Here is a 23,868-nt window from a genome sequence, read left to right as displayed (position 1 = left end):
ATCCACTTTAGAATACGAAAAAGCTGCACGGCATCACAGCCCTGTGTGTGCCCTGTTTCTATGCAAGAATCTTCTTATATGACACAAAACCCTTAACTAAGCCCCAGGTCCCATAGCTCACCTGTCCCCCCAGCTGTTTCATTAGTGGCTGCAGCTCACTGAACAGGTCATAGCCTTGATGGAAGAAGGTCAGGTGTGCGTACATGAATGATAGCATCTGCAAGATTCAAAAAGACAAAAAGAAAAAAGGATTAGCTACAATTTTATAACCAATAGGAAAGATCTATACAACACACCTGCTGCTTTGAATGCAACTCGGTAATCTCAGAGATCAACACAGGTCACTATCAAAACTTCACACTAGAAGTCAAATTTGTCTTCAGCCCAAAAGTACTCTTTTGCACCAGTTGTTGTTGCATTTGTCCTCTTATATTCAGTTCTGTTTTCTTTTAGTTTTGGAGACATTCCTTGTATTAAGGTTTGGAATTAAAAAAATAATAATAAAATAAAAATCTCACCGATCTGAGGATTTCCGATCTTCTCTTGGATTGCAGGACATTAATCTAGGGAAAGCAATGCAAAAAGTTATTTTCTCAGTGGGAACCTTCCAGTAGGGTTAATTTATTAAGAGTTGCCCTTTCCCAGGGTGACTTACAGTTGTCAGAAAATATACATATTTCACAAATGATATTACAATTACAGCAAAAAATACAATTCCTAATGGAAGTCTATTTAATCACTTTCTTTTGACAGCTAATATTTTTCTTCACCTTTATGATGTTTGTTCTGTTTTTCGTTACAATTCAAGATGAGGTCCATATCTGAATTTATTAGGATATTCAACTTTACTCCATATTCTGCAGAAAAATATAATCAGCTGAGTCAGAGAGGGCCTGTCAGCAGGAAAACACTTAAACCAGACTACTGCAAAGCAACACACTGACTTGTTGTGAGCAGTAGTGTTGTTGAACGGTATAGTGAAAATTCGATACAAAAGACAGTTTGATACAAGAATATTTGTTAGGTTCGGTAGTTCTTTCAAATGTATCTCACGTCATCATGTTTGAGAGAATCGAGTCAGTCAAGTACATTTCCCCTCAATCAAGTGTGATTTTTTTCAGGCACGTTTTGTAGTATTGCAGACATTTAGTGTATTACATTTCTACAATCATAAGTGTAGATTAAAATATAATAACTTTCCTTATATGTATTTAAATAATCACTGCAAAAAAACACACACAAAATATTGATGACAATAATATTACTAGAAAGATGTATCACTAGAATAAGCTTTTTTTTTTTTCAGACCTACATAGCAATAAACACACCCGCAGAACAAAGTACAACTAATATAATAACCGTGCCTATCTGTATATATATATATATATATATATATATATATATATATATATATATATATATATATATATATGATTACTGTAAACAATATAGACAAAATAAACATGTATTGGTTACAATTCATTTACTTGAAAGACAGCTCTACAGAATAAGCTTTTCCAGAAATAGCAATAAACATACTGGTAGAAAAGAGGGAAAGATAGACTGATTCCTTCATAGGGGCGGTTTGTAATTCAGCACTTGCACAAACTGCAAAGCAAAACAAAAACTAACCAAACACACAAACAAAAAAAGGCTGAGCTTCTGAAATTAGGTCTTCGTTTACCCCAACAAAATTAAACTAAAACTAAATAATCTGTCCACTAAAAAGTATTTATTAAATGTCATTTGGATTGGGTTAGGGAGTGACAGTTTTCAGTAATGCTTCAGTGTGGAATTCCTGGAATTGGAATCTTTTTTTTTTTTTGTCTCGCTCAAAACATTTCTCTCATATGCAAACATGTTAAAGGGTGCATTTCAAATTCAATTATTATAATCTGTAATTCCTTGAAAAAATCATGCTGCTGTTCTGTAAAAAATTACGTTGTGAGAGAACTATCATATTCTGTTATTTAATTCAGTGTTGTAGTTATTTATTTTGTGTTTTCTACCCATTTGTCAGTATATTGTTCAGTGTTTGAAAAATAAAGCCCAGTGGTTATTCTATGACTTTGGCTAATAGGTGTATTTACTTTGTTGTGGTATCGTTTCGGTATCGAGTATTGTGATACTAAACCCGGTATTAAACTCAAAATTCTGGTATCGTGACAACACTAGCAGGCAGTGGGTGAAGAATTTTAATTCACTCCAGTGCACCCCGGTCACATGCAACTTTTCGGTTTTCTACTCATTAAATACGATCAATTTTTTTTTTTTTCAGAATGCTTGCTGGAACACTGAGCACAAACTACAAAAAAATGATATGAATGTCATATGTAGTGTAAGTGAGAAAGGAACTAGGAGATATTAGTAGCCAAATGGTCAAAATGAGAACAACTTTTCATATTCCTTCATTTTTATGACTTCTGGTTAAAGTGAGCTACTTTAAAATTGTAAATATAAAAATATATATATTTTACCTTAAAACATTTTTAAACAACTAAAAATACAAAATTTAATATCATGACAGAAAAAGAAAAAGCATTGTTTTTTGTTTTAATATATTTGTCCTATTATCAGTTAATACAATATAAATAAGCAATTTCTGAATTCACAAGCATGCTCAGACCACAGAACAGCAACTTCAGCCATACTCTTTGCCACCTCTAGATGGCGAAAATAACAAATTCTTCATTTTCAACAGCTGTGACCGAGATAAGTAGGATAAAGAACCGCAGCACACACATACAGTAATGTATTCAAGACTGCAGTGGAAATAACCAACAGCAGTGCATGTCTTCAGCCTGGATACCTACTGTACTTATCAGCTTTCCCTATGCCTCATACACAGTCACTGACAGCCAGCCAGGTCATGCGTGTATAGATGTCCTTGCCCACTGTCTGCTATGATCGAAGGGAAAAAAAATATTCTTCTCCATCTAGCTTAACGTTCTTTACTTATCAACAGTGCACAATCCCTTCTTGTCATAGGTTCCAGAACACAGAAGAAAAATAAATAAATACAACATTTTGCATTTATATTGTTCATCCCAAAGGTGGAGGAGTACAAACATCATATACCAAAGGAGAATATGTAAGTAGGTTACAAAAACAAGAGTTCAGACCACATTTTTGTTTACTTTCCATTTCCATAAACCTGATTTTATAAGCAAATCTTCTATTCTGATAGAATCTCTGCAATGTATACCTATCCTTGTGATACCACTGTGTGTAATATTGTGTATATTTTCTTTAGATACATAAAACAATGGCTAGGAAAGAACAGGATTTATCATCTTGTCCTTGTCCTTGTGGAAATGCATGTTTGCGTGCGTGATATCCTATAGTAATAAATAAACGGATCCAAGTACTGACAGCCCATAAAACAACCAGCATGTGTGAAATCCTATCCCACCTGTGGGGAAGGTCACAAGCACATTCCTCCCCAGCCCTCAACACGATGCAAGATATCCTCTCTACTGGGAAAGCAGAGAGCAGGCCAGAGGGTCACCTTCTACTCTGTGGATTCATTCAGAAACACTACAGTATGGATCAGTTTTAATAAAGTGTATGCATTAATAAAAGTACACACACAATTAATTATGGATCCACAAATATTTTTAGCAGGGTAACTGCAGTTTAGAGCCATTCACCACCCCTACCAGGTGCTAGGAAATCCACATGCTTTCTCAGACCTGAGAGGAATATCACTTAATTTCATATTGTGATTCAGCATCCGATATAGCAAGGCTAATGAGCAAATGGCACTACTGACTCAGCTCTGCCCATCCCACTAATGGCTAGCTAGTGACAGACACTGTCATTCCCCAAGCCAGACTATCACCACAGAGACACTGTTGTTGAATTCCCCCTGTGCCTATCAAAATGTCATGCATGACTTTTAATATTTTGGGGAAATATTTCTTTATAAAATGGGTATTTGTTGTTATATGTGCTCTCACCTTCCTTAACTGCAATCTATAACACCATTAAAACAAAATAACTTCTCTGTCCTGGTGCTATATTTCATTTGATTAATTCTGCCAGTTTTCAAAATTCAAATTGTATTAGTTTGGATTATTCCCAAAACATACCCAAGCTAGTATTTGAAGCCTCTCCCCCAAAATGCATTTGAAATGACAACTGACATGGCACGGGGTTGGCTATGAGAGTGCTCTACTCTACAAATAGCTCTCCATATTCTCACAGGATTTTAATGCAGATAATTAGTCATGAAGTTAAGAGCCGGCGGTGTAATGAGGCTAGAGCATTGGAAAGATTCAATTAAATGGTGCTAGACACAAATGGGCTTGTGATTTGTTACTTAAGAAGCAACTAAACTATGTATTGCCTTTCTGAATCAGAGTGATAATGTATTAATGCATCATTCAGGAACTGAGGAGGAAAATAAATAAATAAAAATAAAACGTTCCATTGCCTCCATTTAAACACTGATTAAATTAATGATATATACATTAAACTAATTGTTCACCACTGATGTCTTAAGTAACATTTTACCTAATTTGTGTTAACTAATCAATTACTCTACTTTAGGTTCTCTCTCTCTCTCAAATTAAATACATAAAATGAGGGTAAATCCTGGTAGCTGGATGTGATGCATACAATGACAAAGCAGTTTAGGCCTATATCACTAATACTTCCACTTCACACAAATTATGTCCTGTCAGCAACAATTAATTTTAATTGTACTTACAAAAGGGTAATTAGTTATATCTCACAGAGAAAAAAAAACATAATACAAAAGCTGAAAAATGTGTATGATTATTTAGTTTTGTTTATTTTTTAAATGACTGCTGCCGTTCACAGCTTTAATGAGTGAAAATAATATTTCTCATTTATTTCTATTGCATCCACCAATATTACTTTCTGTAAAATGGAGTCAAAGGTTAATATGGGATACTGGAAGAGTAGACAAAGCCATTTCCCATTAAACTAATGCCTTCTGCCTCTCTCAAAGGTCAGCTGAGTTAGCAGTGATACAAAAACTGTGTCCTTGTCAAACCTGACTCTCTCAATCACCCCTGTCTTTTTATTGTAATTCCATAAAACCTACAAAGACAGGCTTTTAGACATAGAATCAATACCCAAAGGAGAATAACAAAAGGTTACTCATAATACATGCCTACGGTTTTGTTTTATTATATAAGTATCTCTGGTTTATGAATAACCTCTTATAGTAGGGGTTACCCTTTTAAAAAACTGCCTCCCAGAGAACAATGTTTCAATTCCCTCTCTCCCCCCCAAAGAAAATACACTAATTTGCAAATAAGGAAACAAGACATGTTTAACCAGGTCAAAAGATATGACAAGAGGTTTTAAAAAAAAAAAAAACCTAATTGGATTTATGAAACTACCAGAACTGACTTTTGTTTGAGCTGAGATGAGCAGGCATTTGTGCAGCTGTGTATCATTACTCCATGGCAAGGGTTCAGTGAACGAGTGTCAATGCATGCTGTGTCAAACTAAATACGTTACTTGTTAAAGGCAAACACAGATATTACACAGACAAGACCAGAACACAGACAAAATTCACTATTTTGTCTGAGGACAATTAAGCCCACAGTATAACAGGAGTTTGTAGTTAAAGCAAACTTGCACCAGAGCCCAGAAAAAGAGAATTTTCAAAGACTTAAACAGACATTAGGGTCAGCTTTCAGAAGAAAATATTCCCAATGAAACTGACAGATTTGGTTTGGTTTTCATGGGGAAGACGTTCTCTATCCCTGCTGCAGTACAGCTGCGCAGACACTGTGGCTCACCTGTAGTACATAGTCGAGAGCAATGTGTCTGAAGCACTTTCGGGTTGCGGTGAGGATGTTGGTAGCCTCCTCCACTTCATGCTGTTTGTTGCGTGCAGCCTGGGCGTTCTTGACCAGCGCCGCCTCCTTCTCTTCACTCACTTTGTCAAACTGTTTCTTGGCATCTTTGAATTTACGGAGGTCTCTGTGAAACAGCACAGAGGTGAAGATGAGGCATCCGGCCATAGTCATGTCATTTGGTAATATATCGCAATTACACATATGAATCAGTTATGATTACTAATTATTGTCTTTTTTGAGTGTGATTATACCTTTTCATTATGTGACAGGCAATATTTATCAGAAAAGGTGCAAAAAAATAAACAACTTATAATAGTGTTGGGAAGCTGTAATGGATCCACTTTAAGTTTATTGTAGCTTTTCAATAAAGTCTGCTTTATCATTGTTTTTTATTTTAGTTATGCAAAAAGTGTCGTGGGCAGTGTTAATACAGTAGGGCATGGATTCATTCAGGGGTGTTTAAGACGCCTTTTTAAAAAATCACACTTACATTTTGCACCAGTATACGAAGAGTTGTTTTTAGCATTTGTGTGGGAGTATCATGAAATGGGTCTAGACTCATCACTATTGTTATGCCCATGTTTAATGTTTGGCCATAAAAAATATATATTTTACCACAAAACAAAAATATACACATCAATAAAATTATTAAGAACAAAGTTTAAAAGAGCTTTCTTTACATAAACTTACTCTTTGACGAAAGTTAGAAGCTGTGACTTAATAGACCTTTGGGCTTGGTCAAATAAGATCTGAAAAACAAAACAGTTAGAAAACAGTGGAACAGTGTGATCTAAAGGATGGGATCTTGGGTTCAGTGTGGAAGATTTAATAATTTCCAAATACTCAGCTTTAACCAGCCTAATTAAAAAAAGAAGAAGCCAGGCCTGAAGACAGACCCATCTGCTCTTAAAAGCACAGCATTGTATCCTGTGACTAAAGACCATGTGCTCACTAAAATCAATGAAGGCTTTTAGCACGACTCATGATGGAACCACATTCAATGTAAGTGGTTAACAGTGAGTCACTATCTCTATTTTCTACTTCCCCAACTTCAGAACAGCTTTAAATAGCGAAACTTCTCAACTGCTGTATGTACAATTAATCCCAAACCACATGTTCTAGTAAGTTAGGGAGTTTAATTAGCAAGATTTTTAATCAGGCCTTTTATCAGCATTATGCATCCAGGCCTTGAGGAAACTTGTCATTCAAAGCATATGAATCAGTGCAAAAACAAATAAGTAAAAAAGATGGAAGAAATGGAATTCATTTTACAGATTCAATGTATTCGTTATTGGTCTACAACAGGACAACTGATGCCAGGATTTCATTCAACACGTTTGATTGATGATGCAAAAATACCCCGAAAAAACGAAAACAAAAACTGTTCCTAGAATGTAAGGAACAATGACTAGTATTTGTCATGCACATCACAATACAAATACATCGATCAAACACAACAACAAACTTGGTTAAAGAATAATAAACATTAGTATGGAAAAAAATAACTTCCTATTAGGACACGTATGGAAATGGCATAACATAAGCATACCTGTCAACTCGTGCATCTCATGTGAGTCTCTCGTGTGTTATATTTTGTTATATTGTTAATTAAAATTGCAAATTAACTGTAAAGGTTGCGATTTATTATTTAAGTAGCTTGCTTATACTATATGAGCGTCTCCGGAAAATTACAGCAGAGATGACATGTGCATAAGAACTGAACATTTTGCAAATTATAGCAGCAACCTGACTGACCAAAATGATTTTGTTCAATCTTTTTTCAATTATGAATTTAATTTTCATTCAATAGCCTAATAGTTTAGCAATATGAGCTGCGATACAAATGTCTTAACATTAGTGTACTTGTGGCATAACAGGTTTTCCGGTCATAACAGCGAAATACAAAATGTTTTCAACTACCTAGCTAATTTAAACATCCACATAACTAAGTGATTTACTTTTCCCCACGTTTTCAAACCACACTCAACATATAGACCAGTCTATGTTAAATCAATTATGTTAAGCCAAACATTAGCCAAGGTCCATTTGAACAAATCCCACCTTCCAGTCAATCTACATTACCACTACATAGAGAGACCATTAACAGTACAGGTTTTAATATATATATATATATATATATATATATATATATATATATATATATATATATATATATATATGTCCATAGTTGCCATCATTAACAAATAGTCGAATGCTCGAGTATTCGCTCTAATCCCTCACAATAATTAAACTAATTTAAATCCTGGTTTATTTTTGTATGTGTGATAACATTTTTGTTGCCCTTTCTGGACTGATTCACAGGGCCTAGTGTATCTGGTGAAAGATGGCTTCCCTCAGCTTCTCATCTAACAAGTCAAGATCAGCTTAATGATGACGAGCCTACTGATGGCATTTCTAGTAAGAGGATTTATTCTCTGGCGTGTGTTGGGATCTGACAGAAAGCAAGCCAAGTACACAGAAATCAGCCCAGGACATCACTACCACAACTGTCAATCAGCTGCTACCTTCCAGGAACCTCACGGCTTTAAGAACACAGACCCAGCAACGAGCGAGAACGAGACATGTTCAAATCGGTCGTTCTACTTCCCCTTCTCTGCAGTCTACATACATTCAAAATCAATGCTGAACTCAGAACAGAAATACTGTGCAGTTATAAAGGCCCATGAGATGAGCTCCGTTTGGCCTAGGAGTACCACACGAACTTACCGTATGATAATTGATCATCTCCTGCAGGCTTTCAGCAAATTTCGTCAGGCTGGACTGTGTAGAAATGAAGTAAATTTTGTCAGATAATAAAAGCATGGTTACCGGCAAAATCAAATTCAGTTATATTCATTTGGTTACCAAGAAACATCCTCAACAGTATCTCCAAACTGCTTTTGCATGTACTCACTATTGATTGAATGAGGATTTGTTTAATATGATAAAGCCTGGAACCGCATTCTGTCAAACAGTTGATATCAATATGGCTTTTTCTGCTTTGAGTACCAATGGAACATAGATCAATGTCAATTTAACCCATAGGACAGAACAACATAATATAATAATGATGGTCAACTGGTGTTGAATAGCTTTAGATATTAATAAAACCACTGCATGTACGTGAAAAAGGAGATGTCCAACTTATTGTGCTTGCCCTTGTTTTCCCGCCCACCTGCTTACCTCAACGACCTCATCTTTGGTAGACTGCTGGGCTAGTTCTCGGATCCCATTGACAAAATGCTTGTTGGCAGTGTTGTACACTTTTCCAGCATCTATCATTCCAATGCACAGCTTCACCAGCTTCCAAAATAATACAAAACAAAACATTCAAGAGTGGATAAAAAGTAAAAAGCTAATTTTAAATGAACAATAAATGTCCTATAACATTTATCAACATGACAGGAAGTAAAGGGGGGTCTACTGAGTCTACTGACGTAACTTAAGCATGGGGGGACTTTAAGTGTCTTTCACGCCCAAGTATAAGCAGCTTACTTTGGTCTCTTCAGATTTCACCACTGCTCAGACCATCTAAAGACCCTTTCCGTATGAACCACATTATTATGCAGCCTGTGACAGGAGCACTTTCTGGTTCACTTTAAATCAATTTAAAGCAGTGTGAAATAGGTTTACTGCATCTGAGGTAAAGGAGGCCAGGAAGTGAAATATGCAAGATAAAATGGGACAAAAGCCTGACTCTCCAAATCTTATATATAGAAGAAAGGGAACTTGTGTGTTAAGAGGAAGTGTGTGCACAGCATTGAGTAATTGATGTAGAACTGCTGCATGCACAACAATGGATTATGGGGGATAATTATAAGGCCTGTTTGAGGACTGCCTTCTTTTGTTTGTGTATTTTTCGTACCATATATCTTTCAAGCACCTGAATATAAACATTTACACACTAATAATCATATCCTAAAGTAATTATAGTTTGATTATAAAATTATCCTATAGTTAATACAATTTAATAAAGTAAGGGAAGCCTGCAAGGCATTTCAACCTTCAGTGAAGCAACAGTACAATATAGTGCAGCTGCTCGTTTCAATACATCTACTCAGAAATGAAAAGGTGTGTCCCTGGGAAAATAAATATTTAGAAGTACTTAATAAAAGCAGTAATTGAAGAATGCTATGCCAGTACACAGATTACCATTTGACTATTTGCTCTGTTCGTGGTAGGTATTAACTCATGCAGTGAATGAAAACATTGTACCGTGTGGTGTGGCACCTGACCAGGGAGTGAGTGCTGAATAATTGTAGACCGGGGGATGGGGGGGGCATGGGGTGCTAGCGGATTGTTAAAGGGAGGGGGTGGAGGAGCTGTAGCAAACAAGATTGGTGGACATATCATGAGTCCTTGAATTTCAATAGTTTTTTGTTTTGCTGTTCACGCATTTGTTTGGCCAAACGGCACTGATTTTTGGCCAGACAAGCCTGCTGGACTGAATATAGCTGCGGGAAACCCTGGTTCATTAAAGAGGTTAATAGTTTTACATTTTACAGCATTTTTTTATTTTTTAATATCCATGCATCAGTATTGACTGGCACCCCAACAGCTACATTGCATCCTGAAAGTCTTGGAATATACTCCTTACACATTAAAAGGGAAGTGATAGTATCTGATTGCAAAGGCCATGAAGTCACGTGTAGACCAGTGCATCTGTGTACATGTGGGTATACTCAAAGAGACTATGAAAGGTGTAACACAGATGGAAATAATGTTAAACTGACTTAATCAGGCAATGATAGTTTCAAACCCTAGCACCAATGTACAGAGTTAAATCCTGAAGGGTTCCTGTTCAGACTGATGAAATGTGTCTTGTGCATTTTAGTGTCTAATGCTCCAAGTTTTCTTTCCAGGGGGACTCACCTTATCCAGCTTGGACTCCAGTTCACACACATCTCCTTCTACCTCTTCTATCGCTGCCCTGTGAAAAAAACAAAAACAAATGAAGGACAAGACAGACAGCATTTTTGCTAGTACACAGACATTTGTTTTCTCAAACTCCTCCCCATCCTCTTCCCTCCTCAAGGATGACCAGTAAGGAAATGAAAGAACTGATGTGCAGAAAATCAGGACGGTTTAGTAACAATTTCAGTAAGAAAACAGTTTTGGTGCCGTGTTTGATGACACAGAAAGAAGAAACAAGGTCATTTTTGAAGTTTCATAAACCCATTTTGCAAGAAACCAGATCACAGTACTCTCTAAAGTTAAGGTTCATTCCATTTGTTTGTGTGCTACCTACCAGGAAATATACAGACGCTAATAAACCACAAGGACAGTTAAATCTTCTCAATTTGGTTCCAGTGCACACCTGTGCAGTAGAGATCAGCTGACAGGCAAATTAACCATCTGACCTTCTCTCTTAAGCTCTGCGGGCACCAAGGCTATTGTTTTGGTATTCTGTGTGGCATCCAGGTGAAGCCTGGAGACTTCCAACACAGCTTGGACCTGGGCTAGTGTTCCCTAAGCTGCTACACGCATCTCTGATCACATACAATGTGAATGAACTGTGCTGAACCCCACCATATTTGTCCATAGTAGACAGAAGCTTTATCCAGTTCATTAGTCTCACTTCTTGCATTTATTTATATTAAAAGAGAATGTGACTGGATCTTTGAACTGTTGCTTCTTCAAATTACAAATGCCGTTTCCATTCTGCCTCTTTGCAACTGGGTCTTTGCTGCACATTGAGGAACACAATGTGGACTGCAACAAGCATCCCAGGAAAAAAGATCAGGTGGAAGAAAAAGAGCACACAAAGGTCAAGCTGCCAAACAGAGAAGAAAATGTCACAGGCCTATATTTGGGCAGCTTTCATTAAGGTACCTTATACAAAGCTTGTCCATTGTTCCATGCAACATCATGCTAGACTAGTAAACACAACCAACATTCTAGATCACACAGAGAATCTACAGAGAACGCATAGTGCTGGAATTACATCATCACTGGGTTGTGGTTGGGGGAGCATGCCCCAGTACATCTCTTATTAACAGAGGCCACTCAGACAACAAGATTGCTTAATATGATGCATGGTAAATGAAAGCAAGCAGCAAGCTATTTATTAGATGAATGATATATGATATCCACTCCTCCCATAAAAGGCCAAAGCAGTGAAGGAGAATCAAAAACAGCAAAGCACAGTTAATCATTGGTAACAGCAAAATGCACAAATTCAACTTCACTAAAGAGAATGAAATTCAATGTGAAGTACATATCTGAAAGAGGCACTTGCAAGCATATGGACAAGGGGGGAAAAGCTTACATAAATGAAGAATGGGATGGGTCTCAAATTAATCACTGCAAATAAACTTAGCCTACAGTGCATGAAAAAGACTATTTATACCAAACTGCGAGTGTGATGACAATATTTAAATTGTCTTTGGTTGCATGGTTCAATGACACAGCTCCACACAAGGCATTTGTTTTGCTTCAGATTTGGAAATTAAAAAAAACTGCTACAGGAAAAAGGTTAAGCATACCCACGTCCTCCCAGCCACGGATGCAAGAACAGATTTTGTTCTGAAATTTTCCACTTAAGCTTCATTTCCAATTAACAGCTTAGTGTGCTCTACATATCACCAGTGACCTATGTGTCACACAGAAAGAGGGTATCAGCACATCTCATGTTTGATAATAGATTATAAAACTTAATTGCTCTCTCCTATGGAAAAAATGAGAGGTTCATAAGGCTTGTAAAAGGAGGCTTAAACTGACCTCTGATCAATTAAACTAAATACAATCACCTATCAACATCTATGAAATGCCTAAAATAAATCTACATTCTGTAAAAAAAAAAAAAAAAGTGCATTTCATGGCATCTGTATTAGTACATTATAGTTCAGGTAGTGTAGCTGTGCTAGCTCAGATGTGTTTTGGACCATTACTCATTACTACTTTAATCAACAGGGCATCAGATAAAGCCTCTGAGCCGTCAGACATGATACATTTTCCAATATATTTATTTCTCCTGCAAAAGCAAGGCTCAGTTTTATTACTCATTCCAAGAAGAGCTAGATGATGTTGGTGGAGGATACGTGCCCTCATGAAATCAAGCAGATGCAGAGCAGTGATCTAATAGGTTTAAGCCAAGGTATTTATTTTTGTTCTCACAGGCTGTTGCAATCATAGAAATCCAGTTTCCCAGAATTCCCTGCAGCACCCAAGAGAGTAATTCAGGATGACATAAGTTACACAGTCCACTCTGCAATCTGTAATATGCAAAAGGGCCATAAGGTTGCCTGGGCCTACTTCTGCGACAATTTAGCACTAACACTTTTCCCTTGATGGCATGGCACTTTTAGCATAGCTTCTCTCCTTGGATTGTCTCCTCTAAATTTAAAGGTCTCCCTCTGCCTTTCCTACCTGAGCAATTTAAAGGACACTACAAGTATATGGTATTAATATTTATATAATTTTAATTTTAATTACAACCGAGCACTGGCAATGAGACTGAACTGATTTCAGACAACAGGGGATTAGAAAATTATCCTCCATCGTTTTTGATGCTGGTTTGAACTTACTGAACTGTACCGCTTAATACCCTTCTTGGCATGCAAATAAACAAAAAAAAATAGGATTATACCTTTTTGTTTAATCTTATGTTCGACATTTACATGTATTTTGTTTACTTTACAATATATTATATTTTTCAGAATAATACATTAAAAAACACTGTAGGCTTTTCAAATATGCACACGATGACATGTTGAGGGAGAGTAATTCCAGTGTGTTCATGTGAAGAGAGAGTAAGGTACTGACCTTTGGATCGCCAGTATGATAGTACAGACTGTGGCTGAATGTGGAAGGGTTTAATTTCCCTTCGTTTCATTCCCAATACAGGTGTCTCTGTGTCAAGAGAGATCTGAAAAATTGGGATTCCATATCAGTTCACTGTGTAATGGTCCAATGAGCCCCATTTCCATTTGTCAGCAAACCCACAAAAAACCCTGTGTGTTTCAGCTCCAAAAGAGTGTCCACACAGTAGAGTAATACAGCAGCCAGACTACAGCTGCATGACACATTCATTCCCTAATTGAAGATGTGCAGGGTAGCTTAGTTTGCCACCAATTAATGGTCAAACCACTTGAAAAGCTGCATGAGTTTCCACTGATTGATCAGCACTCTCTGGGAAGAGCCTGCCAGGGCTGACAAGGGAGGAGAGGAATTCTTGACCATACTGTTTAGAGTTTTTTGTTGTTGTTCCTAATCAAATCACCAAAGCCTCTTTAAAGTAGTAACATTCACTTTTTTCTGTCACTAGAATACCCCTACTGACTAATACACAAATCGATGCATAAACTCTTTACTCAATCAGTTTTTTAGCCAATTCAAATAACCAAACCACTATTTGTACAGCAGTACCTACCAACACTGTAGAGCAGCAGACTTTCCTTCGAAGTGCTCCAATTTCCTGAACAAAAGAGAAGAGATGCCACTACTCCAAGGACACTCCCCATACACAAGCTTGATAAAGAAAGGCTTGAAAGGAAGTACATGCTTTGATGAGCTGTGTGTAAATACATTTTCTGGGAAGGCTTAAAAACCTAGAATTTCACGGTTACAAAGCTGGCAGTGGTCGCTGGAGAAAACAGCTGCAAAAAAAAACAGCAGCCTCAAAAGCAGATAAAGACTTCACATGGGTTGCATAAACTTATGTTATTCTGGTGCTACAAGCTTCACCAAGATCCTTTCACCTTTCAGAGTCACATATTGCCTTAGAGCAATAATCAACAGACAAAAGGGCAGCCCCCATGTGATCGGTTTCACAGCTGATGGAGTGGTTAAAAAAATATATATACAGAAGTAGTGCACTTGGGAAGATGGGATCACCTGCTGCCTTGGGGTGAAGTGAGGTATCACTGTAGTGGGTGGCTCTTCCTGTAGGAAGGGCCGTGAAGGAAATGGACGTGTGAAAGTGTTCCATAGCCAGCTTAAGTAGAACTGTAATAATCTCATGGGCCCTTATCGACAATAATATCCTTTGAACACAGATTCAACATTAGCATTATACTTTCTGTGGAAGGGAAACCATACTACTTATATAGTACTATACTTCGTACAAGATTGTAATTTAAGGCTTAGAAATAAATCCTTGTGATGGTACTCATCCACTAAGGGATGGATACACATTACTTGCAGTCTAAATATTTAGTCTGCTGAAACTGAAGAATTAATAGAAACTGGTGATAACTGTAAACATTTTAAATTATATAAATTTATGGCTTAATTTGATATTTACAGTTTTACAGAATAATCCATACAAACTATAAACAGTACGCTTCTACCTTCACCTTACCTTTATTTACTCTGAGTTGTCTGAATATGCAAATCTGATTAAACACAAATGACGACATTGCATTATTTAGTATTTAATGTTACCCCCCAACCCATTCAAAATGAGACTACAAGCCCTGAGGGGAGTTAAATGCTGTAATGACTGTGGGAATAGGTGACCATGACAAAACTGAAGACTCTGGAGCTTAACCTTCCCTATAGCACAGCTGTTGCTTTAACAAAAACAGTAGCATTGCTTTCATGGAGGAATGAAATAAAGATACCATTTAATCTGTAGATCTAGTTTTGCATGCTTCTCGGTTGCGTAATAAGATGATGTGGATCACAATGCTACGTGTCTGGGGCCCTGCTCTCCCTCCAGCTGTCACTGAAAGCTGCTCTGCCTCGGTCGGTATGAACATCTGGAGCCCACAAAACAAATCCACAAAAGTGCAGTGTCTTTGTCAAAATGACTCATGGGCTTTCATTATTGCAACAGGAGAGCCTGTGGACCCCAGTGCTTCTCATTACTGTGACATAGACTGCTCTGACCTTCCTGTTTACAAACAGAGGCCAGCCAGCCCTGTTTTACTATGAGTTTTAAAGTGCTACAGGAAGTTGGATTTGTTTTTAAGAATCCTAGAAATATGGTAAATCACTGGATAAAGGGCAAGCCTGCAAGAAGGTTTATATTTAATGAAAAGAAACAACCACCAAAACAGAAACAAAACACTATCTTTCTTTTTATTTCACACTTATACAAAAAACAAACTTGGAGGAGCCGACGAACAATCATAAAAAAAATAAATTTGCAAGTTTTGTGTTTTGCTGGAGTAGAGTGAAAAGTGGCTCATTATTTTTACAAGACACAGATCTTGCTTTGAAGACGTTTAAGTATGTCATATTTAAATACCATTTCAGAATCCAAAGCCGCACAATGGATGTGGGTAATGATGAGGAATAGATAGGTTTCCTATGGAATAATTACTTCCTTATAACAATCAACATTTCCTTGCAGAATATTACAGGATGAAATAATTGCTGTATTTTTGCACTGGGCGTCAACTGCTGTCAGAAACCTTAAACATATCATAGCTTACAGGTATGGCACTAGAACCTGTGAGCCGAATTCTCAGCTGAAGGTAATATAAAAGCAAACTATTTTTAGAATCCGTAAACTTACCTACAAGCCTTCAAGAGCTATATCAGGTTGGCTTCACATCAATTCAGTCCATAGTCAAACTAAATTTGCAGAGATTTTTCAAACACACACATGGATCCAGGCGTTTAATGGAAAGGGGATGGGTTTATTTGAACTGGATGTCACTCCAACTGTCAAATCTTCCAAACAAGAAGTTACTAGAGGTGAGATGAAAACAATCTGCTGGACAGGTGAGCAGAAAGTGTAGATCTGCTGTGCTGAACAACAGCTTTCATTCATAATTTTATTTTTATACATCCGACATCATGCCTCACCAGATACCAAACTCTGTACAACATGAAGACCTGAACCCCTATTAGCAGTACCTGCACAAACATACACATGAACACATACTTTACATCTAACTCAGAATTGAACCCCTCAGTTCCAATTAACCAATCTGCAAATATATATGTTTGAGTGCCCGCTGTTCTTCTGAAACACAGACTAAGAAAAACAGACCGAAAATAACATTGCAGTATCTCACAAGCATTAATAGGAGACATTCAAAGCCACTGCTGTGAGGGGTGGACGAAGCTTATGAAAGTGAAAGAGGTCCCGTGAGACAAAGGAAACAAAAGGAGGATTACAATATTTTGAAAGAGGGGGCAGAAAGCAGAATAATCTTATTTTCATTTTGTCTAATAACCTCATTAACAGCACTAAACCTATTACAGTGTTTTTATGTGTGAAGAGTACAGTTTGACTGCAGGGTGCTGGGGACAACAACAAACATACTACACTGGGTTTCTAACCCACGTGTTGTGATTTTCCTTTCAGCTAGTGTTTAATTAAAAATACAATTTAAAAAAATGATTTGATTAAAAGGAAAAATAAAACATTGCCAGTTGGAAATACTACATCAATTAGGAAAATATAGAGTTACAACTATAAACGTATAAATAAAAACAGAAAATCCAAAATATTTATATATGTATTTATTTTTAAACACCCACCTCCAATAAAGTCATTGGAAATGTCCAGGTTCTCAGCTGTATTGTACACAGATATGGGGGAAAATATTAAATCAAATAGTAAATGATGTGAACATTCCAATAACCATGTACGAAAGGTGGCAGGCAGTGAACAGCAGTGCCCTGGGGGGTGATGTTGTGATGGCATTGTGCACCCACCTTGCAGCAGCACAGCCAGCCAGCGGGGTTATCTTCAGGGGGCTTAAGGTATACAGTGAACAGCGTAGGTGCTGCGGTTTACCGGCTGCAGAGCTAATCCTCACTGTCAAAGCCTTTTGGATCTGGCACGATACACTGTTGTCAGAACCATGTGTGTCTGCGTAGATAAAGCTGGGCACAAGTCTCCCTGGGATCTCCAACTACTCCACCCAGCTCTACGGGTGACGGCTAGGGGGAGTCTCCTTGTCTTTCAGAAGCATTGAACACTTCACAGCATAAAGGGGTCATTCAGAGTCCTGCCAGCTATAAGAAGCTGGTCTCCCCTGCCTCAGTACAGAACACAGGTTTTCACCTTACGACATCCCTCTGCTGCCAGACTGCTTACTCTCTCTTGCCAGAGATATGTGGATGGTAACACAGCAGGTGTATGTAGTGAAAAAGCATGGAACCTCAGAACAGGTTTTCTTATTGGCTAATAAGCATCAGCTGTGTATTTATCGCAGATTCACAAAATGTAGTGAAATTCAATATAATCCTAAAAGCTGATTCATACGTTCTGAAATCCACATCATTTCAAATTACGGTGGGGAAAAAATAAAAAAGTCCCTCCACTGCCAAGCCTGTAAGGCAGCCAGGACAGCCAATGCCAAACACCTTGTAAGCAGCAAATTAGGAGAAGGCTATTAAAATAAGAGGACACTGATTTCCAGGGAAACTGCTTAATTACAATACTTCCTAAATCAAGTGTGACATTTAAGGCCTGCATGGAAGAAAAACGGAACCAACCAAGCTAATAGGGAGCCACAATAAAAAGCAGTATCCAAGTAATGCATCTCTTTACTGTTACTGTTACTGCAATGAAAGAAAGTATCCAAACTAAATCCTGCTGGGACAAAAGTAGTATCTTATGGTACTTTAAACATGTTAGAGCAGCTTCACAAGCCAATCCCACCTTCGAAGTACCACCATCTGAAACTGCAGCAGTTCTGTGAGCCACTGGACAGCACTCTTCCTTGATTCCAAGGAAGCCCAATCAGTAAGAAAACCCTCCCCCTCTCCTCCCCCTTTGAGCTCATTATTTAGAGCCCAGCTAGACACGTTCCAAGGTCGATAGTGAGGTAACATCCTAGTTTGTACTGGCCAGGAACCTCCCTTTCTTTCTCTGTATCAGCATTTTCATAACTCCCCAATTCAGGGCCAAAGCTGCACTGTTGGGAAACAAGCCTTTTTGGCAGCCAAGTCACAGCATGAGGAATGAGTAAGACCATTAGAGATACAAGGTTGTGTTCATGAGGTATTAGTAGGACCTCTGCTTCCAGAAACCTCCTCACAATCCAATAACCCATGTGATTTTTCAGTAACCTTCATTACCAGAAGGTAGCTAAAATAAGACATGACACAATGACCAGTGTTACAAAAAAGGAAGATTGTTTTACTATTAGTAATAATTAGACTAAACTAACAGGCACAATGCAAAGATTTTAAATAAATATATCTCTTAGGCCTATATATTTTGGAAAGACATTTAATAAACAAAACTGTGAAAATTACATATCTAACTCCATGGCACTCGATAAATAGGATTCCACTTCCATATGATAGATTTGTTAGGCCTACATCTCAGGAGTGCTATTAATCTATAACTCTGAAGAACGATTAGGTCCTTTCAAACTGCTACAGCATTCACAGATAGACGCCTGTATCATGTACACACAAATACACTGTAAGATGACATTAAGCCAGGCGCAGAAAAAATGAAGAGCGAACAGTCTTGATCAGATAAGTAAGCCATTAGACTTCAAAGGCATTGCACCATGTAATCACACAGCATGACATGGCCTCTCATAGGCATTATGGGATAATGTTTAAAACAGTCCATAATGAAAACCACATTTTTAAAGCATGTTTCAAACAACTTGTGCAGAGGAACATCAGCAAAACCACAGGATTCACTTAACCCCTTTGCTTATCACCATCTTATTAGACATTTTCTAAAAGTGTTGCATTTGGTGGAACTTCATAACAGTAGCAGGACCAATCTAACATGATGAAAGAATGGATGCCTGCAGAAGAACAACCCAAAACCAGTACAAACATTACAGAATCTGTACGAAGTTACCTTCTGAAGCCCAACAAACCACTTTTATAGACACTGGTTAGTGGATATCCAGGAGAATAGCCTAAAACTGCTTATTTCTTGGAATCAGATTCTGTGACTGAAGAAGCGTAAAGATTAAAAAAAATATGTAGGCAGTTTTTCCAACAGTGTCTGGAAAAGTAATTAAAACTTGCCTAGTGGATAAGCCTCAGAATAAAAGGAATACAAATACTAAACATTGCGATGGGTTGAAGTTTGAGTGTTGATTTCCTCATAACGGTTACGAAAGGCATTGAATGACAGGCTGAGATTCTTTCTTTCTTTTTCAGATTGTGCAGAGTTGTAACTGTGTGTGGGGCGTGTGCAGAAGCCAATATCCAAGCAGGAAACATCTGCTCACAATTGAAGGGTGGGCAGTGAGAAGTGAGGGAAAGAAAAAGCTCAGCTCTACAGAATCATAGTGTAAATCTCCCAGAACGTCCCTTGCTGATCAGGATAAATCCATTCCCTGACATTCCCGTCTCCACAAAACAAAACAAAAAACAGACTGCAGAGCCAAATGAAAGGGGACAGCGATATAATTTATTATAGAGAAGCTGCTATTAAAATGTACTTCATGTCAAGGTCTCATTTTCCAGCTAGTAATGGATAATGATATCCGAAAAGACAAAATGTGTGAACAAAAGGTCCTCCTTTAAAAAAAAACTAAACAAAACAAATAAAATTACAAAGGTGCAGCGATGTCAGAACTGTACACTCATCTATCACCTCAGAATTAGCTTATTAGCAAAATCTAAGCTTGTTTACACCAGCTTTTATTCTCTACATGAAAGCCCAGGTTCAAGGAGGGATCACTGAAGAACATTTAAAAATGTTTTTGGGTGAAGAACAAACTGTAATGAAAGAGGTCCTTGGCGGAAGTGTAATGTTATCCGCATTCCACAATCATAAACTCAGGGCCAGTGACTTAAAAATCACCTCTATATGTTCCAAACAAAGTGTAGCTTATTACAACATAAAACGAGTCTCTCTCACTAAATGTAAAGCATATTAGTGGTCCACACTTCTGGAATTGCCCTGCTAAAAACAAATTAAAAGGCACTGACGCAAAACAAAGAATTCAGCTCCACATATTTATCCTTTTCTTGATTTAACGACGTATTAAATTGACTTACAATAGATAATAAAAACACTACAGGCCTAAGATACAAAGACAAGAGCTTCCTGGGGTTGTAATGTGAAAGGCTGTTGCTTTCCTAGGTCAACAGCATGCTGGGAGAATGATAATTCATGTATAATGGATATCCTGTGTTGTTGGCACATCAGTATCAAACTTCCCTTCATAACATTAATAATGTCAAGGAAATTAACAGCATATATGATATCTTCTTATCGCCGAAACCACAGTGTAAGGAGAGCTAATCACAAGTCATCAGCTTCCACAGAACACAAATGCAGTGCTGTTCACAACATGTTTGAGGTCTTAAAGGTAGTGCTGATAAAAGACTCACAGTAATACATCCCCCCACCCCTCATTGGTTGATATGCAGATAGATATTCAGATAGACGTTCAGAGAAAACACTCTTGTCACAGAACAGTAGCTACGCATTTGGCTGCCACTTGCATGACTAACAGAAGGCGATGGCTTTGGGCCTGAGGGGTAGGCAAACAAGATCTGCAGGCTTTTCTTCTACTGCTCTCATAAATACAAAATGGGGAAAATTGCCTAGTGAATGAGCATTAAATGGAAAATACAGTATCTACACAAACCCACTTTCTTTCAAAATCTATTGCAAGAGTGCAGGAAGTCAATGGTGAATTAGCTTTTTCCTTTTCCTAAGGAGCTCATCATACAGTCACTGCCAGATGTCTTTTCTATAGAAATCATTTCGGCACCCAATTTTGCCCAAAGAGCATAGCAATAAATCAAGATTACAAAAAAACAAGTCACCAGGATCTAACCTCTATAGATGAAAAACAATTTCAGCATACCATACACGTTTCCTAAGAGTAATTTTACAACACCATAGCAATATGCTGAATATATGCTCCTTAAAGATAGCAACCTGTTTCACCAATTTATAGTATTTCAATTTCAAGTAGGGGGAGTGAACCAATTAAGCCCACGTACCATATAAGCCCACTTGCTCTTCTATTTGAAATACAAGGATGATGATTCAAGGGTACAGATGTACCTTATAAGCCCACTGCAGACATTTTTGCAATTAAATAAGTAAATTTTATTTAGTCAGTCAATTTATGCCAAAATCTAAGTGTTTAGATGAGAGATTAATCTTTGATTTAATACCAACTTTATTGGGAAGAAATTCACATATTTATAAGAAAACATAGATTTCACTGGGTTTAATTGGGTGACTTCCCCTACTTCAGTGATTTTAATAATGTAATCACTGACCAGGAGCATGCACTTCACTAGCTTATAGTAAACACTACAATTAATTTTGAACTGAATATGAAATACAGTAACTTGAGAGACTAGAACAAATCTTTAAACTACTGAAACTCAGGACACAGTGATTCAGTTTGGTCAGTAATTAATCTGATTGTTGTGAACATTGTTGAAAAAAAACACCTTATTAGTAAGCATTCCCAATACAAGAGAAGACGACGGGTACTATAAATCTTGCAAATGCATTAGTATGCTTTCAGAAAAAGCATCTAAATTGACAAATTGACTACATTTCAATGTCATATCCCTGCTATGGAGTAATAAGTTCAGTGAAAGATTTATATTGCAACCTACCAGTGTATAGACTAGTTTGCTTGAAAATCACAAGGTCACTCTCACTTATGATAAAGAAATGTTACAGCCGTGGACACAAGGCAAGCATTGTGAGCTTACCAACAACAAGCACATCACAAGATCTCAGCCTGTGTCTGAACCGAAGATATAAGATCCACCACTTTGAATATGAAAGGACTAGTTATCATACTCAGTTAAAAGATTACTATTATTTCATCCTTACACAGATGGACGGATGCAAGTGCATTTTTGAAAAGGTGTTCTGAAATCACAAAATGAAAAAGGCTTAGGTAAAATATAAAAGATGGGGAACGATAGCTAGGCCTATTTTTATTACTTTTCAATTTCTCAAATCTTGTACACAATTTCAGTAATTCAATTTATGCAATATACTTGTGAGCTAAAATACAATTCACACTGACCTTTTAAGCACAATTTAGAAAGCATTTAAAATCGACCTGATGAGGTAATACAACCAAAAAATACATGATTGAATACAGCACCAAATAGAAAGAGTTCTCCTGATCTCCAAGGACATTATAATTGATTCTTGTTTTTTTACAGCCTTTACAAGCAGTGAAAAGCAGAAGCGGGTCAGAAATGAAATGATCCATGGTTTGCATACAGATTTGAATATATGCAAAACTAAAACGGCACTTGGAGGCATATCCTTTTCCCAAAATGTCTACTTACAAATATGGTCAGATGTGGTGTGTGTACCACTTTAAGACTTCTTGACACCACAGGCTTTTAAAATCACAGGTCAAACCACACACACAAACAATGCAAGGGATAACAATCAAGGGGCTACTGGGGAAAACTGCCATCCTTTTACAATAAAACAACTGCTAAGTATCAGTGCATTGCAATGCAATAGCTCATGGTGGTGGGGTGTGGGGGGGACAAAGACAAAGACATTTTATAATTTCCATAAAGTATTGCAGTAATAAATACAATTATCGGGAAGTGTTTCTGTTTTGGAAGGCCTCGGACCCTTTTTTGAAGCCAGCTGAACAGTGCAGTATGGGATATAAGTAAAAAATTATGTCATCTGGGTTAACGGTCTTCTTTCCTGCCGGGGCATAGAGTGAGTTTTATTTCCACCCCCTTTAGTAGAGCAGGGTGTGGATGAACAGCAACATTACACTGCAGGGTATAATTAGGACAGCCACGTTGATACAGTGTTGAGTAGCAGGACTGAGAAACTGTGGAGATAGCACCCTTTAAACTGCATTACAGTTACGATATCGTGGTGTCTGTGAGCAATGATTAATTTGAATTTCCCTCTAATGTCCAGAGAACAATGGTCAGGCAAACACAGAGGGATGTTCTCTGGTCTGTTAAGAAAATCCAAATTTGCCAGAAGATGGAATAGTTCTTCCAAGGAACATCCTGATCCACCCCAACCACAGGCTATAATTAGAAAGTGCCCTTCATACACAGCTCACTGGTGGGTGTGTATGTGTTTAGCAAGCAGTGTGGTCTAGTGAGTCATATCAGTACAGTAAGACCCGCCCTCATTAAACAATACACTTGTGAAGTGGGAAGTGTAAAA

The 23,868-nt window shown here is 37.5% G+C and overlaps 1 protein-coding gene across 2 annotated transcripts in view; it reads right to left on the bottom strand.

Moving 5' to 3' along the window:
* The window catches only part of LOC136753270 (arf-GAP with coiled-coil, ANK repeat and PH domain-containing protein 2), a 60,266-nt gene that overhangs the window by 28,169 nt on the left and 8,229 nt on the right, over positions 1-23,868 (bottom strand). Inside the window, exons 1-8 of one of the 2 annotated variants that reach the window (XM_066709237.1) lie at positions 13,602-13,624; positions 10,710-10,767; positions 9,021-9,140; positions 8,565-8,618; positions 6,528-6,586; positions 5,778-5,961; positions 519-563; positions 122-217 (exon numbers count right to left, since the gene is read on the bottom strand). In XM_066709237.1, the coding sequence (XP_066565334.1) occupies positions 122-217; positions 519-563; positions 5,778-5,961; positions 6,528-6,586; positions 8,565-8,618; positions 9,021-9,119 (537 nt within the window). In that variant the 5' untranslated portion in view covers positions 9,120-9,140; positions 10,710-10,767; positions 13,602-13,624. Of the gene's footprint in view, positions 1-121; positions 218-518; positions 564-5,777; positions 5,962-6,527; positions 6,587-8,564; positions 8,619-9,020; positions 9,141-10,709; positions 10,768-13,601; positions 13,625-23,868 lie in introns of those variants that run through there. The other variant, XM_066709236.1, reaches the window with a different exon arrangement.

Source organism: Amia ocellicauda, chromosome 7 (assembly GCF_036373705.1).
Source record: "Amia ocellicauda isolate fAmiCal2 chromosome 7, fAmiCal2.hap1, whole genome shotgun sequence".
NCBI lineage: Eukaryota > Metazoa > Chordata > Actinopteri > Amiiformes > Amiidae > Amia > Amia ocellicauda.
Note: the sequence above shows the minus strand (reverse complement) of the source record. Positions and strands in the feature narration are given on the sequence as shown.